The sequence below is a fragment of the Pelobates fuscus genome, chromosome 10 (assembly GCF_036172605.1).
Source record: "Pelobates fuscus isolate aPelFus1 chromosome 10, aPelFus1.pri, whole genome shotgun sequence".
Taxonomy (NCBI): domain Eukaryota; kingdom Metazoa; phylum Chordata; class Amphibia; order Anura; family Pelobatidae; genus Pelobates; species Pelobates fuscus.
In genome coordinates, this window is record NC_086326.1 from 54,038,813 (window position 1) to 54,054,290 (window position 15,478).

Below are 15,478 nucleotides of genomic sequence, written 5' to 3' on the forward strand. Positions count from 1 at the left end.
CATTTTTTTTATATATGTAGCATTATAATATGTGTATAGGTTGTTTTATTTGTGCACATTTATTTTGACAGTTTTGAAGTACCGGAAAACTGATGAAGATCGTTTGATTGACAAAATATCCAAACTCAATATCCACTCGATAATCAAGAAATCAAATCGAGTGAGCAGCCACCTGAAGCACCTCACTGGATTCGCTCCCCAGGTAATATGTTCCCCAATAAGAAAGCAACAGGCCTTTAATGATAAACTACTTATTAATACACTCGGATTTTATCAGCTGGGAAATTAGAATGCTACAATTACTGAATGCATGTTCTATAATTCAATATGCTATATAGTGCAGCTCGTTCTCCAATTCTGTATGGTGAATGGCATATGCCTGTTCTGTAGTTCTCTATGGTAAATGGCGCATGTCTGTCCTGCACTTCTCTATGGTAAATGGCGCATGTCTGTCCTGCAATTCTCTATGGTAAATGATGTATGTCGTCCCTGCACTTCTCTATGGTAAATGGCGCATGTCTGTCCTGCAATTCTCTATGGTAAATGGTGTATGTCTGTCCTGCAATTCTCTATGGTAAATGGCGCATGTCTGTCCTGCAATTCTCTATGGTAAACGGCGCATGTCTGTCCTGCACTTCTCTATGGTAAATGGTGTATGTCTGTCCTGCAATTCTCTATGGTAAATGGCGCATGTCTGTCCTGCAATTCTCTATGGTAAATGGCGCATGTCTGTCCTGCAGTTCTCTATGGTAAATGGTGCATATCTGTCCTGCAGTTCTCTATGGTAAATGATGTATGTCTGTCCTGCACTTCTCTATGGTAAATGATGTATGTCTGTTCTGCAATTCTCTATGGTAAATGGCGCATGTCTGTCCTGCAATTCTCTATGGTAAATGGCGCATGTCTGTCCTGCACTTCTCTATGGTAAATGGTGTATGTCTGTCCTGCACTTCTCTATGGTAAATGGTGTATGTCTGTCCTGCAATTCTCTATGGTAAATGGCGCATGTCTGTCCTGCAATTCTCTATGGTAAATGGCGCATGTCTATCCTGCAGTTCTCTATGGTAAATGGTGTATGTCTGTCCTGAACTTATCTATGGTAAATGGCATTTAAGTAAATACTTTAACAAATTGTGCTATGTTACGAATACAATTTAGCAACAAGGCTGTCTTGCCTCACATCCTCTATAGCCAGGCAGTGTTTGATTTTTACTTTTGGTTGATTGGAAACAGATTAAGGATGAAATATTTGAGGAAACTGAAAAAAACTTCAGAATGCAAGAGAGGCTGATCAAGTCATTTATCCGGGATCTTTCTGTGTATCTTCAGCATATACGGGTAAGACATTTCCTTCAAGGCAAAGAATGAACATTACAAGTGAATGTAGTAAGCACACACGCCTTCGCCTTGATCCATTCATGTCTAGAGGGCTTTAATTCTTTCTTTTCGTTTTCCATATTCCTAAACAATTATCCTGTTTAGAACTTTCATAAAAGGATATTATTAAACTGTGACCCTCCAGCTATAGCTCCAGTGTATACGCATTCATGGAGCGAGCAGGTTTCAAACCAGTTATTAGCTATTATTAGCAAACAGACTCTCGCACACTGGCCTAAAGCAAGGGCATTCAAATGTTACGACAAGTTTCGTTAATGTTATAGGAGAATGGTTTATTATTAGTCATGAAAGGTTCACTTAAATGTCAGAAACACCTAACATTACTTGGTGTCCATTTAAAAGAATAGAATGTTGTCTATGCATTGAGTTTACAGATACGTAAATAAAAAGCTAACTCTACGTTTTGTTCTCCTTTGGTGTTACTGCTGTTGTGCCATTGTCATTGCAGTAAACAATACAAGTTTTGACATTAAAGGCGGCAACATATGTAAATGCATCCCATAACACCTGGCCTGGGCACTCCACTGTGTGCGGTAGAAGAAAACTTTACGTAAATCGATTATTTTAATATATATAAACTTGACGGCAATTTGACCAGCCAAGTGTATTGATTAAATAAATACTTACCTTAATGGGTATTTGTCGTCTATGTGGTTTTTTTTGTCAATGACCGCAAAAATTGAATAAAAGCAAGCACCTGGTTTAGAACTATATAGAGTTTGTTTTTGCAAGTCTAGTAGGTTATGGGTTTTATAGATTAATTATAATGTGAGATAAAATCCTGCTCTTTTTTTTATTAATATTTTAACAAGATTCTGTTATGGCATTTAATATGCATCTAATTTCTGGAATTAAATGGGTATCTTCTACCTGATTCTTCGTGACACTGCCTAAATATATGTAAAACTAATCAAATTCAGTATAAAATAGAAATAAAAATTATCTTTGAATCTGAACATCACATCAAAATATAGTGAACACCTATACGGCAATTAGAATTATATTATCATGTAAAAAAATAATAATAATTAATTGAAATTTTGGGGGATCACTTTATATTTTCTACAGATTATCTTAATTAGTTTTTTTTATTTAACCCCTTAAGGACACATGACGTGTGTGGCATGTCATGATTCCCTTTTATTCCAGAAGTTTGGTCCTTAAGGGGTTAAAGGATTTTTTAATAATAATTGGTTATTATAAGTTGTGTTTTATTTTGGGTAGGTGGGTAGGGATTCCCTTCAAATGTATATCATTTACAAATTATACTAAATGAAGCCCTACTCAATTGCAATCACTGACTCGTGAACCATTTTGTTTCCAGGTAATCTTCTCTGATAAAGGCCTCAATTTTAATATTTTTGGATAAGCCTCCAGCAGATATTACTAGCCATTCTTTCCTTGTGTGTTTTTCAGGAAGCTGCTTGTGTTAAAGTTCTGGCTGCCATGAGTATGTGGGATTTATATGCAGACAAAGGAACCAGCGACCTGGATAAATTTCAGAAAGCCCATCGACACATCAGCGAGAAGCTTTTCACGGACTTTGTGAGTGGTCCCATTCATTCCTGTGTGCTTCATACCTGATAACTGGTTAATGATTTGTTGCGAACAATGACCTTTATTCGATGAACGTACCCATACACATCTATGTATATTACAGTTCATAACAGATAGGACGACTTGTTCTTATCTATTTTATGGTACAGTAACGATCTTCGTTCAGGTGTGGCTGCAAGCAGGAATTTTTATCATTTTCCTTTTTTTTTTATGACTCTTTAAAAAAAACATGTTTGTAGAATCCTGTATTTTACATACTATGCGGCTGAGAGTAATGTGTTTTCATATAGATTAATGCCCTAACCTATATAGTGGATTAATATGTAATACCTGCGCATTCACAGATCACAACGTACTGACATTGTTTTTTGTTTTGTTTTTATGGTAGACCATGTTCAGGTCTTGCTTAATATACTTCCTGCTATTTAGTTTTTTTTCAAACTGCATTTCATAAACTGGTCAAAGTCTTAATATGTTTACAATTACATACTAGATTATGAAAAATAAAAAGCATAGCTCAAGCGCCCAAAATATTACTGTACTAAATCCACCAATGTTCTGACCAAATTTAAAGGGGAAATCAAGTACCAGAACCATTACAGCTTATTTTAGTGGATGTGATGCTGTAACATGTTTTATTTAATTAAATTTTTTTGGTTCTTTGCGCCATAATCACTACAATGAGCAATGATTCTATTTATAAAACATTTACGTTTTACCTTTGTTAGAATGAAAACGAACGTAACATTTGTTTTTCTCGTTTACAGAAAGAGAGGACGGAGAAGTTGGTCATATCTCCTCTTAACCAGCTTCTTACAATGTTTGCTGGCCCTCACAAGTTGGTCCAGAAGCGGTTCGACAAACTCCTGGATTTCCACAATTGCACAGAACGAGCAGAGAAGCTGAAAGACAAGAGGACTCTGGAGGAACTGCAGTCAGCAAGAAATAACTACGAAGCTCTGAATGCCCAGTTACTTGACGAGCTGCCCAAATTTCATAATTACGCCAAGGAACTGTTTGCTAGTTGCGTGCGTGGGTATGCCAACGCTCACTGTGATTTTGTGAAACTTGCTTTGGAAGAGCTGAAACCTCTCCTTATGGTGAGCTAAAAAAAAAAAATTATATAATTCATGGGGGGGTGGGGGGGCGGGGAAATGTTGTCTGCAAAAACAACCATAAAATAGTTTCACATAAAGTCAATCTGTTTTCCCCAGTACAATCAGGTCTGAGTAATGTATTTCTGATTTCAGCTTCTAGGAATAGGTAGCAGAGAGGGGAATATCGTTTCCATCTTCCAGGAGGAACACGGCAAGGTTCTACAACAGCTTCAGCTCTTTACCTTCTTCCCTGAAAATCCTCCCCCTGCCAAAAAACCCTTTGAAAGGAAAACAATAGAACGTCAGTCGGCGAGGAAGACTGTCCCAAGCCCAGTAAGTTGCATGTTTTCTATGTGAGTGATACATCCAATAATATTCTAATTAATTTAACCAGAAAGAGGACAGAGAACTTGGATTGATGGACAGCCTCAAACGTGTGTCTAGTTGTCCTTATTATGTTTACTTGTAATATTTTGATCAACATATAACCAACACTTTCTGGAGACTAGACATGCGTTTTTTTTTACCTTTTGAGCACCAGAGGAGTCGGAGATCTCTTACAAACGAAAATCCACTGTCTGATTATGCAGAATCAACACAAATAAGAATTCCATTAAAGGACCTGCCAGGAAGATTCTTTTAGCGTTTGATGGTTTTTAAGTATATTCTTGACTACAAGTGTTAGGATTTATCAACTTTAAAGGGACACTATAGTCATATAGTCACCCAAACAACTACAGCTTAATGTATAGCCCCTGCAGGCATTTTCATGTAAACACTGCCTTTTCAGCACTGATGTTCAGCGTCTCCATGCTCTGCATGGAGGTGCTGAACGCTCCAAAGAGAGATGCGTTGAGTCAGTGCATGTCTATGAGGAGATGCTGATTGGTGCAGAGCGGCATTTTTAAGTGCATGCGCAATAGCCTCCAAATGCTTTAGTATGGGAAAGCATTGGATTGGCTGACATCATCAGTTCTGATGATCTCATCCAAGGGGGTGGAGCCAGCGCTGGCAGACCCACACTGCACTGGAATAAAGGCAAGTTTAAACTATGTTTACAAAAATGCATGTGTATTCCTCACCCTATAGTGTTCCTTTAATGTTCCTTTATCAGATAAAAAAGGTTGAGAGAGTTAAAGCTGCTGGCCATTGAGTAGAAAAGAAATATTCCTCATAACAATTTTTTTTCCACCCTACTCTCTAGTCCAAGTACATACCTCAGTTGGATGAACATAGAGTAGCTCTGCTTGCAAGATACCCTCCAGAAAAACTCTACCAGGCAGATCGCAACTTTAATGCTGCTCAGGATTTGGATGTGTCAGTCTTGGAAGGTGACCTTGTTGGAGTAATTAAACAGCAAGATCCAATGGGAAGCCAGAACCGATGGCTCATAGACAATGGAGGTAAGATTTTAATTTTATTTTATTTTTTAAATATTATGCATAAATGATGTTGATAACCAAAAGAACCAACAATAGGTGAGCGCTATAGAATATAACGCGTTCAGTATGGCAGCAGTCAACCACAGTGAAACAAAAGTATACACAGAATACAGACAAATGTTTACCAAAAAGAGCGCGCTAAACTGATGGAGATCTGTAAATACAAAAACACATAGAATAGTGCAGACTATCTGGACCAGAAAATATGTACCGTATTTATCGGCGTATAACACGCACAGGCGTATAACACGCACCTCATTTTTAGAAAGAAATTCCAGGAAATTTCCCCCCTCATCCCATAGTATTCCCCCCCCCTCATCCCATAGTATTCCCCCCCCTCATCCCATAGTATTCCCCCCTCATCCCATAGTGTCCCCCCTTTCCATAGTATTCCCCCTTTCCATAGTATTCTCCCCCCTTTCCATAGTATTCTCCCCCCTCCCATAGTATTCCCCCCTCCTCCCATAGTATTCCCCCCCTCCTCCCATAGTATTCTCCCCCCTCCCCTCCCATAGTATTCTCCCCCCCTCCCCTACCATAGTATTCTCCCCCCCTCCCCTCCCATAGTATATAGTATTCTCCCCCCTCCCCTCCCATAGTATTCTCCCCCCCCTCCCCTCGTATTCTCCCCCCCCTCCCCTCCCATAGTATTCTCCCCCCTCCCCTCCCATAGTATTCTCCCCCCCTCCCCTCCCATAGTATTCTCCCCTCTCCCCTCCCATAGTATTCTCCCCCCTCCCCTCCCATAGTGTACTTTCCTCCCCCTCCCCTCCCATAGTGTACTTTCCTCCTCCTCCCCTCCCATAGTGTACTTCCCCTCCTCCCCTCCCATAGTATATAGTATTCTCCCCCCTCCCCTCCCATAGTATTCTCCCTCCCCTCCCATAGTATTCTCCCCCCTCCCCTCCCATAGTATTCTCCCCCCCTCCCCTCCCATAGTATTCTCCCCTCTCCCCTCCCATAGTATTCTCCCCCCTCCCCTCCCATAGTGTACTTTCCTCCCCCTCCCCTCCCATAGTGTACTTTCCTCCTCCTCCCCTCCCATAGTGTACTTCCCCTCCTCCCCTCCCATAGTGTACTTTCCTCCCCCTCCCCTCCCATAGTGTACTTTCCTCCCCCTCCCCTCCCATAGTGTACTTTCCTCCCCCTCCCCTCCCCTCCCATAGTGTACTTTCCTCCCCCTCCCCTCCCCTCCCATAGTGTACTTTCCTCCCCTCCCATAATTACTTACCTGTCCTGAAGCGTGGGCCGGCTTCACAGCGTGCACCGCGGAACAGGAACTTTAATTTAAGGTTCCGGTTTCCGGCGGGACTGAAAGGAAGTGTGCACACTATTGTGCACACTTCCTTTCAGTCCCGCCGGAAACCGGAACCTTAAATTAAAGTTCCTGTACCGCGGTGCGCGCTGTGAAGCCGGCCCACGCTTCAGGACAGGTAAGTAATTATGGGATATCGGCGTATAACACGCACCCACGATTTTTCCCCTATTTTCAGGGGAAAAAAGTGCGTGTTATACGCCGATAAATACGGTAATATGTATACCAGCTTCAGGTGAGCACACCACTTGGAGTCTATTCAGTGTGTGAGTCTTCCCTCTCAAGTGGAGCATTGCAAACCCAGAGCCAGGGGTGATAGGGCTCTGGTAAATGTGAGTTTTTTTTCCCCCCACACCCCCATATTACATCTTTTCTGGTCCAGATAGTCTGCACTATTCTATGTGTTTTTGTATTTACAGATGTTGATAATCAAACAAAAAAAAATGTAAATAAAATAGACCAGTTGGATTTGTTTTGCAATACTGCCATTTACAGCATCATAATGTAAAATCTCCTGCATAGGGGTTTATTGTGTATGCAGAGGGCTCCCTTTTGAAAACGACTGGACCAGTAGTAGATCCTGACTAAAGTGTCCCCACAGTACACAGCAAACATATAAACGGATTGTGCTCATTCCATCCATAACCAGTTATTTTTTTCTTTTCTTTTCTCCAGTCACAAAAGGTTTCGTTTACAGCTCTTTTTTGAAGCCATATAATCCCCGGCGCAGTCACTCAGATGCATCCATCGGCAGCCAATCTTCCACTGAATCTGGCTACGGTGGCTCCTCTCCAAACTTCTCCAGACAGAATAGCAATAGCACTTTAACATTCAACCAGAACAACTCCTCAGTGAGCTTCACTGCAAAATCCAATTCAGATTCCTCTCCCCCAGGTAGTATCCTACCTTTGTCCAAACCCGCTCAAGCTGACTTCAATTTGTCTACAAGGAGCTGTGAAACAGACTGTGCCCTTCCGCTACCAACAAGTGACCGGGGACCAAGCAGTTCTAGAGAAAACATGGTTGCCACAGAGACTGTTCTACAGATGAAGCACACAGAGGCCAGTCGCCGAGGCAGCCAGCCTGAAAATGGGAATAATGCTACATTACAAAACAATGGAGAAAAGGGTCGTATATCAGATGGTTCTAACATTTATCGAAAGAAAGCCAACTACCCCCTGTCTGTTGATTTGGAGGAAGATAGCTGTGAAGGAAACCAGGTAAGACACAGAATAATCCAGTCCAACATGGATATAATTCAAATCAGAATTTCCACAAGCATTCTATAAAACTAGTTGATATAGAATACCCTAAGAGCAACTATTGCTACCTTGGCACTTTGGAAGGCTGGCTCTGTCTCATAGGGAAATGTAGTTCACACGGAACTTACATCCCAAGGCTAAACATTACGGCCATACACTAGTTAATTACGTTAATTAAATCATCAATACTGCTTGTGGACTTTCGTGTAACACTTTCGTGTAACAATATAGTGGTTTTGAGGCTGTAGAAGCGATATGTATTTTCTGAAAGGAAGAATAATATTTTTTTTCGCAGTAAAGTTGATTATGAATGCATGTGTTTGATCAAATAAATGTTTACAAGATTTTCTTTGAATTGGGATAGAGACACAAGCAGAAGAGTGTTCACTTCACTCTTATCTAGACCATGGTGGTTCTCAGTTCCAGCACCACTACTTCTCACTGCAGTGGTTATGGTGCCAAGATAGAATGATTTAGTTGATGTGGCTAAACCCAGCACTCTCAGAATATCATTGTTGCCCAAAGATGGACACATGCATGTTGAGGTCCACTTTCATATTGGTTGGGCAGACACAGACTGATAGGACGGCAGCCACAGAATATTATCACCATAACTATTGCAATTAGCTGTAGTATTTTGGGTGTTTAGAAAGTCCATTTAAGGTATGAATTTTATTTTTTGTTTTAATATGTTTTCTTAACTTTGCCATAATCCATGTATTCTCCCAAATCCTCACCTATGTCAAATTGAGTCTCTTCTTGTCGAATCCTGATCACTCTTATTTACTGCCCATCTCCTTTTTCCATCCTTCTTCCCATTTGTATACATTTCTCGGATGAAAATTGTTAGACAAAGTACAAGGTCCGTTTGAACACCTTCATTGTCTTTAGTCTTATTTATTAAATACATATTACAGGGAGTCTGGCAGACTTTAAGTCTATTTTTATTTTTTTTGCAGGTGTATTATGCTGTATATACATTTGAAGCCCGCTCTCCAAATGAACTTTCAGTTTCAGCTAATCAGAAACTTAAAATCCTGGAATTCAGAGACATGAATGGGAACTCTGAATGGTGGTTGGCTGAAGCAGGAGGAAAAAGAGGCTACGTACCATCAAGCTACATCCGTAAAACAGAGTACACGTGAATTTAATACAGGCCCTGGACATTTTTATTCCTCTGTTTGGAATGGAACACTTTTGTGCCTTTTCTGGGATGAATTTTCTTTAAATTTCTGCTGAAATTACGAACAATATTTATGATGGATGAGTCTTTAAGCAAACAGACTTAGAACAGACAGCTTGTATGCCCATGCTGAATCTGAGAGTATTTTGAGGTTTCGTGCAGTTTTGGGTTGGGCACATTAAGGCACATTATAGCACTATGGATGTTCTCTTAGTTTGGTCCAACTCTTTCATTGGGTGGGTTGTTGACCACATTGAATTTTGTACTGGTGGACCTGTATCCTAATAAAATAATAATGACAAGGGGATTGATGTACCCCATTTGTTCTGCTTTATTATGAAATAGAGAAGCAAAACATGGAATGTTAATACATTTGGTCAGTAAGATGAGGCATTCCTCTGAGGCTTTCCCCCCCTTTTATTTTTAAAAAGAGTATCAATGTCTAAAATTAGTGTTTCACTTTCTGGACAAAGCGTTCTCTGCTCACCCTTGGGAGATCTAAATAGAAGTCTTACACATCTAAACTTTGGAATGGCAAGTGATATGTGCTGTAGAATTATTTTTTTATTCGGCTTGTTAAAATTAACTTCATATTTTTAGTTGCCACAACATTAAACTGATTGGGTTTTTCGCAAAACATTTGATCGGCAACATTAAATTTGTATTTTTTTGGGGGGGTATTTAATTTTGTGGTTTCCTTTATTGTCATTATGCCAATAACCATTACTGAAGCTTAAATCAACGATGCTATTCATTCAAGTAATATGTTTATTCAGGACATTTCCTTCGACTTGTCATTCTTATTACTTCTATGTGTGTGCTGCTGATCAGAAAACCCAACAGTATTCTTATTTCATAGACATTTTTTTATTTAATAGTATGCTTATGCAGCAAACAATAGTGTTACGAAATCTGGGCCGAAATGTGGTACATAGTTTAAGGTTTTTTAAGGCCTACATTTTGCAACAGTATTGATAACTCGCTGTTTGGTTAATAAAGTCCAAATATTTTGAGCAGCACTGAAATTTTTGTACCAGCCGTTTGCAATACATTAATGGTTGGATATACCTAGGTTTGCTAGATTTACAGTGTTTTCTGAACATGTTTAACTTTTTCATGGTGATGGGCAGCACATGAAACATATTACCCTTCAGTCTTATAACAACACTATTCATACATATCATTTAAATAGATCTAGATCATTGTCTATTAATGAGTCAAGGTGGGATTTTCAAAGAACTGATCGATCAATTCCCATCTGCAACGTGTGAATACTGCACTCTCAGGGATAGTAATTTCATTTGCTGCCTGTGAGCATGAATAGGATTTACTACAGTCAAGAGACCTGACTTTCATTTAAAAAAAATACATATATCTTTTAAACTAGCTGCTATAATTATTGAAAAAGTTGCCTAGCCCTTTCTGTACCTAAAAATCTTCAATCACACAAAGTGAAACCCTTGTGTCTAACTCTAATTAGAAAGAAGTGACTGATTACCCTACACATGGACGAACTTTGAATACTAAGCAGAAAATCCGATTTGTTTGTCTGCGGTTTTGTTCTTGCGTTCGGTTGTTTTTGTATATTGACTGGCTCCTTCTCACATCCCTAGCGTCTTGCAAGGGGTCAGGCAAGAAACTTTTTGTAAAGCATATCAATTCCTATGAAATGATTATACTATGTATATACTATGTGTATTAAACAAATGGCAACTTGTACCAAGTATAGATCAGAACGAGTCGAACTACTGATGTGATGGGGTTAGAGATGTAACATTTCTTGTTTTTTTTATAAAGTCAGTAGCTGAATATTTTATTTCTTAGACTTAAATGTTATTAAAACTTAACCGTTGCACTTTGTTTTCTAATAGGCACATTCTTAGAATATACAGGTTACCCTTTTTTGACTTTAAATCTCTTAGAACAAAAAACTGTATTGTGTCTTCTTATATTTTTATATCTTTTTTTCTGCAGAGGAATGAAATTTAACTTTTGGCAGGAGGTTCATTGATAATAGGCAGGTCCACCATATTGTGAAATGCTACACAATACCAATAAACCTCACATCTTCTTAATAAGCATGTGTCTAAGAGTGTGTTTTATATGTGTGCGTGTGTGGTATAAGAGTAAATTACTGCTATGGTTACAGGAAGAACCATACTAGATCAGTCAAACTTTGTATATTAAGGAGCAGAAAGGAAGGATGGTGACTTTATTTTTTTATTTTGTATATTTGCACTGCATAAGAAAATTAAAAAAAAGCTTGAGGTACCCCAACGGCAGTCCTCAGGCATATTTCCATGCTTTACATTTGGGGTAATCGAAGATAGATGCCCAATTTTATATTATAAACAGGCTAATGATATGAACATGTTGGGTACATTGTTTGATCATTCAAGCTGAAGAAACTCAGTGCTAGTGCTGGTTCGTAAAGGGTTACATGCTGAATTTAATGGTAGTTCTGCCCGGTTGGGGCCTCTTCGGCTGCACCCCGGTATTACTCCTTGCAGGGACTTAATGCTTTCCTATGGACGTACAGCGTCTTTTCACTGTGATTTTCACAGTGAGAATCGTGGCAGCGCCTCTAGTGGCTGTCAGTGAGACAGCCACTAGAGGCTGGATTAACCCTCAGAAACAGCTATGTTTACAGCTGCAGGGTTAAAATTAGAGGGACCTTGCACCCAGACCACTTCATTGAGCTGAAGTGATCTGGGTGTCTATAGTGGCCCTTTAATAAAAATCAAATGTCATTTCTCTGGAAAAGAACATTGAAAATCTCCTAAAACTTTATAAAATTATATAACATATTTAACAAGTGACATAATACAGTTGTGACAATGAAGCCAGGGCAAACATCGCAAATGAAAAGGAAAAATACAAACATTTTATTAATTCTCTGTATTTTTTCTCTGTGCTGTCTGTCAGGTGCAAAGGACAGAACGTATAACAATGATTGACAGGGAGGACAGATGGAGGCGCCCAACTGCAGGATAAAGGGTGCGGATTTCTATATTTTATACATGTCAGAAATTCATATTGGTTAAATACAGGGCTAAATCAACATAATGAAAACCCCGGGAACTTTAAGACCAGTGATCTGTAAAATGCAAATACACCTGGAGTGTTGCCTTAAGGTAGCTCTTTCTCAGTATCCCAATATTTAAACAGTGTAAGCTTGTTGTGTAAAATGTTTCTTTTAGTAAACAATGACTCCGGAAAACCTGAGTGTATCTTAGCAAATAGTTACAGGTGTACCTGAAGGCATGCATTGAGTCAACAGGAAGTAAGCTTTAAAATTGGCTTTTTACCTTGTTCTACTGAATACAGAACATGGCTAGAATGTTGTGGTGCAGTAGCTTAGAAATAAATGTTAAACTCACCTCTGTAGACAATGCAGCAGTTCTGTATAAGTAGTAGGTGCTCCTAGTTTATATACCAAAATAATTCGCTTGCAAGTGATGTGTACATGGAATGCTCTTAAAATGATAATTGTCGAACAATGGATGACTTTATACCGATAAATTGGGTGTTACCTTTCACAGATGTGCTCCAGTTTTGCAGCCTGTCTCTCAGTACAACACAGCACAGTGCACTCCATTGCCTTTGAAAGCCCTTACCTTCTTCCCCCGTCCAGATTTCCTGTGTCTGTCCAATAACAGTCTTTCCAATGCAGCTCAATGAGAAGTCTTTGCAAGGCAGGTGCTCTGGGCAATTGCTGCCTTTTGGGTTTTTCTCCACTGACCGGTCACAGGCAGTCTGAAAGCCAGGAAGGTGTAGGAGGTTTCATTGATTATAGTGCCAATTTTTCTTTTAGAAAACAAAAGTCAGACATGCCAAGTCTCCCGGTAGATCCGGGAGACTCACGCATATTAAATGAGGCTCCCTGACACCCGCATTCCATATGTAATATCCCGGAAATCTCACACACAATCTGACATACAGTGTGTGTCAGATTGTGGGTGTTTGATTTCCAGGATCATACACATGATAAATGCCCTCAAAAATGCCCTTTACTCATTACCCACCTGATGGGTATTGTTCCTTAAGAGGGGCCAGGTTGGGTGCCTTGGCCCTTTAAGAGCCTGACTGGGCCCCTGCAGTATTATATCCTGTCATTTCCTCCCAGCTAAAAAGACAGCCGCGTGGGAGGAAGCAAGCTGGAGGCATCAGCACCACAGTCAGCATGGAGAGGCTGGAGTGAGCCAATCGGCTCCTGCCCAGACCCCAAAAGGTAAGAAGATTGTGTGTGTGTGCCTGTGTGGGTATCTGGATGTGCCAGTGTATGTATATCTGTGTAAAGGTGTGTTTATATGCCAGTGTGCATCTGTGTCACGTTGTGTATATGCCAGTGTGTGTCAAGATGTGTGCATGTGTCAGTGTGTAAATAGTTGTAATGCTTCCACTTGTATATGCACGATTCTTGGGGTATGCAGCCATATCCTGCAATCGTGTATACACTATTTTAAAGACACTGTAGCATTGGGAATAACACTCTTTTTCAGGCGGTTCCCACCTCCCTCCCCATGACCTCAGATGATTATGGTGCTATCATTCTACCACAGCTGCACCGTATGGGCTGGGTACCTACAGGTCTACCTGCACTCACTGTCTGTGCAGGCAGCACCTCTGACCAGAAGGAATCATCTACAGAGAGCTGCTCTCAGAAACTGGAATAGGGCATCCAGAGGGGTCTGCCATCCAGCAAGAGGTGCAGATCCTGTTTGGCAGCCCACCGGACCACTAGGAAAACTGCTGGACCACCAGGTAATTAATATTATCCACCTGACAATTATAGTCACCTCACACACAGTCACCAGTAACCCTCATAACACACACAGACCAAATGCTAGAGACAATCAAGTTGTGTGATGGATGGAGCATGATTGGAAACATGTGAAGATGGAGGACAAGCATGTTATACTCTACAGCAAGCATGTCAAACTCAAAGTCTAGCACGGACCACATAAACTAGGTTTAAGTTCATGTAGGCCACAAAAAAAAACAAAAAACTTACATTTTAGTAGAAACATAGGTTTATTTTGAAAATTACAGTATTAAAAAAATAAAAGCACCCCCTCTACTAAACCACAGCACCCCCTATACTAAATCCCAGTCCCTCCCCCCCCCCCCCATATACTAAATCCCAGCACCCCCATCTAGCCAACAAGCAAACGCCACTCACATTGCCGCTGCCAGTATGCAACTCTGGAGTCCGGCCTCTGGTATACCCCAAATGGCGCCGTCTGCACCCTGTGCCACATCTGATCCTCCCGCTACTTCTTGAAACCCTGTGAAGGTGGAGCATGTTGATGTCAAGTCGGAATGTGTCGTTGCGTGCCTCCATGCACCTCAAGGTATGTCACTGACCAGTCGCAGCCAATGCAACACTGACCGACACACAAACACACACACACTCACTAACACACACACACACATATACTTTTCTTTATTGCTCCCTACCTTTTGGAGCCGATGTGGGGCATCTCCCTGGGGTCCTTCTATCTGCTCTTCACTGCTCCCTCATGCGGTTTAGTGGTAATATGACTTCATATTCCGGCGCCCGGCTTCACTACAGAAGGCACCCAATAAGGGAGCCGTCAGGAGCAGGAACACTGAGCTCCCTCACTGGCCCTCCTCCCCAGCCGGGTAAGTTATAGCAGAGTAGGCACCTGTAATGTGGGGAAAGCAGGTGCATACTCTGCTTGGAACACTGGGCATGTACTTGCGGCTCCCCAGGCCGCAAAGATGTCCCTTGTGGGCCGCGAGTTTGACATGCTTGCTCTACAGCAAACATTTCTGTCCGCCATTAATAACAAGTGGATACCTATAAAATATCTTTCAATAATGCTCTTTCATGGAAGTTACTTACCGATTTTGAAAAAAAAAATAAAATTGGGATCTGTTAACCTTTTTCACCGATATGAACATATACAGATCAATAGTCATTCTTCCATTAATAGATCAATAACCCCTTAATGCTAAGCTATAACAATATACATTCAGCAAAACATTTTCACTACGTGTCTGTAATGGGGCCTTCAGGAACGTTACAGAAACCATTTGCCTATAGTCTGATTAGGAAGGCACTGACACAGCATGCTTTAGTATGTATGTCCCTTCCATAGACTGCTAATGTCTGTATTTACTTCATAATGAATAAAACTGTCCCCAATCCTTACATTTCAATTTAGCTGCCACGCTCAATCTAAAAAGCTTATTTGTTG

At 40.5% G+C, this 15,478-nt stretch overlaps 1 protein-coding gene across 4 annotated transcripts in view; it reads left to right on the top strand.

Moving 5' to 3' along the window:
• The window catches only part of DNMBP (dynamin binding protein), a 163,163-nt gene extending 152,579 nt beyond the window's left edge, over positions 1-10,584 (top strand). For all 4 annotated transcript variants that reach the window (XM_063434689.1, XM_063434690.1, XM_063434691.1 and 1 more), the window contains 8 exons: positions 72-202; positions 1,234-1,338; positions 2,815-2,943; positions 3,723-4,055; positions 4,206-4,385; positions 5,257-5,455; positions 7,485-8,029; positions 9,031-10,584. In XM_063434689.1, coding sequence (XP_063290759.1) covers positions 72-202; positions 1,234-1,338; positions 2,815-2,943; positions 3,723-4,055; positions 4,206-4,385; positions 5,257-5,455; positions 7,485-8,029; positions 9,031-9,216 — 1,808 coding nt within the window. In that variant the 3' untranslated portion in view covers positions 9,217-10,584. The remainder of the gene's footprint in view (positions 1-71; positions 203-1,233; positions 1,339-2,814; positions 2,944-3,722; positions 4,056-4,205; positions 4,386-5,256; positions 5,456-7,484; positions 8,030-9,030) is intronic.
• Positions 10,585-15,478: the final 4,894 nt, after the last annotated feature.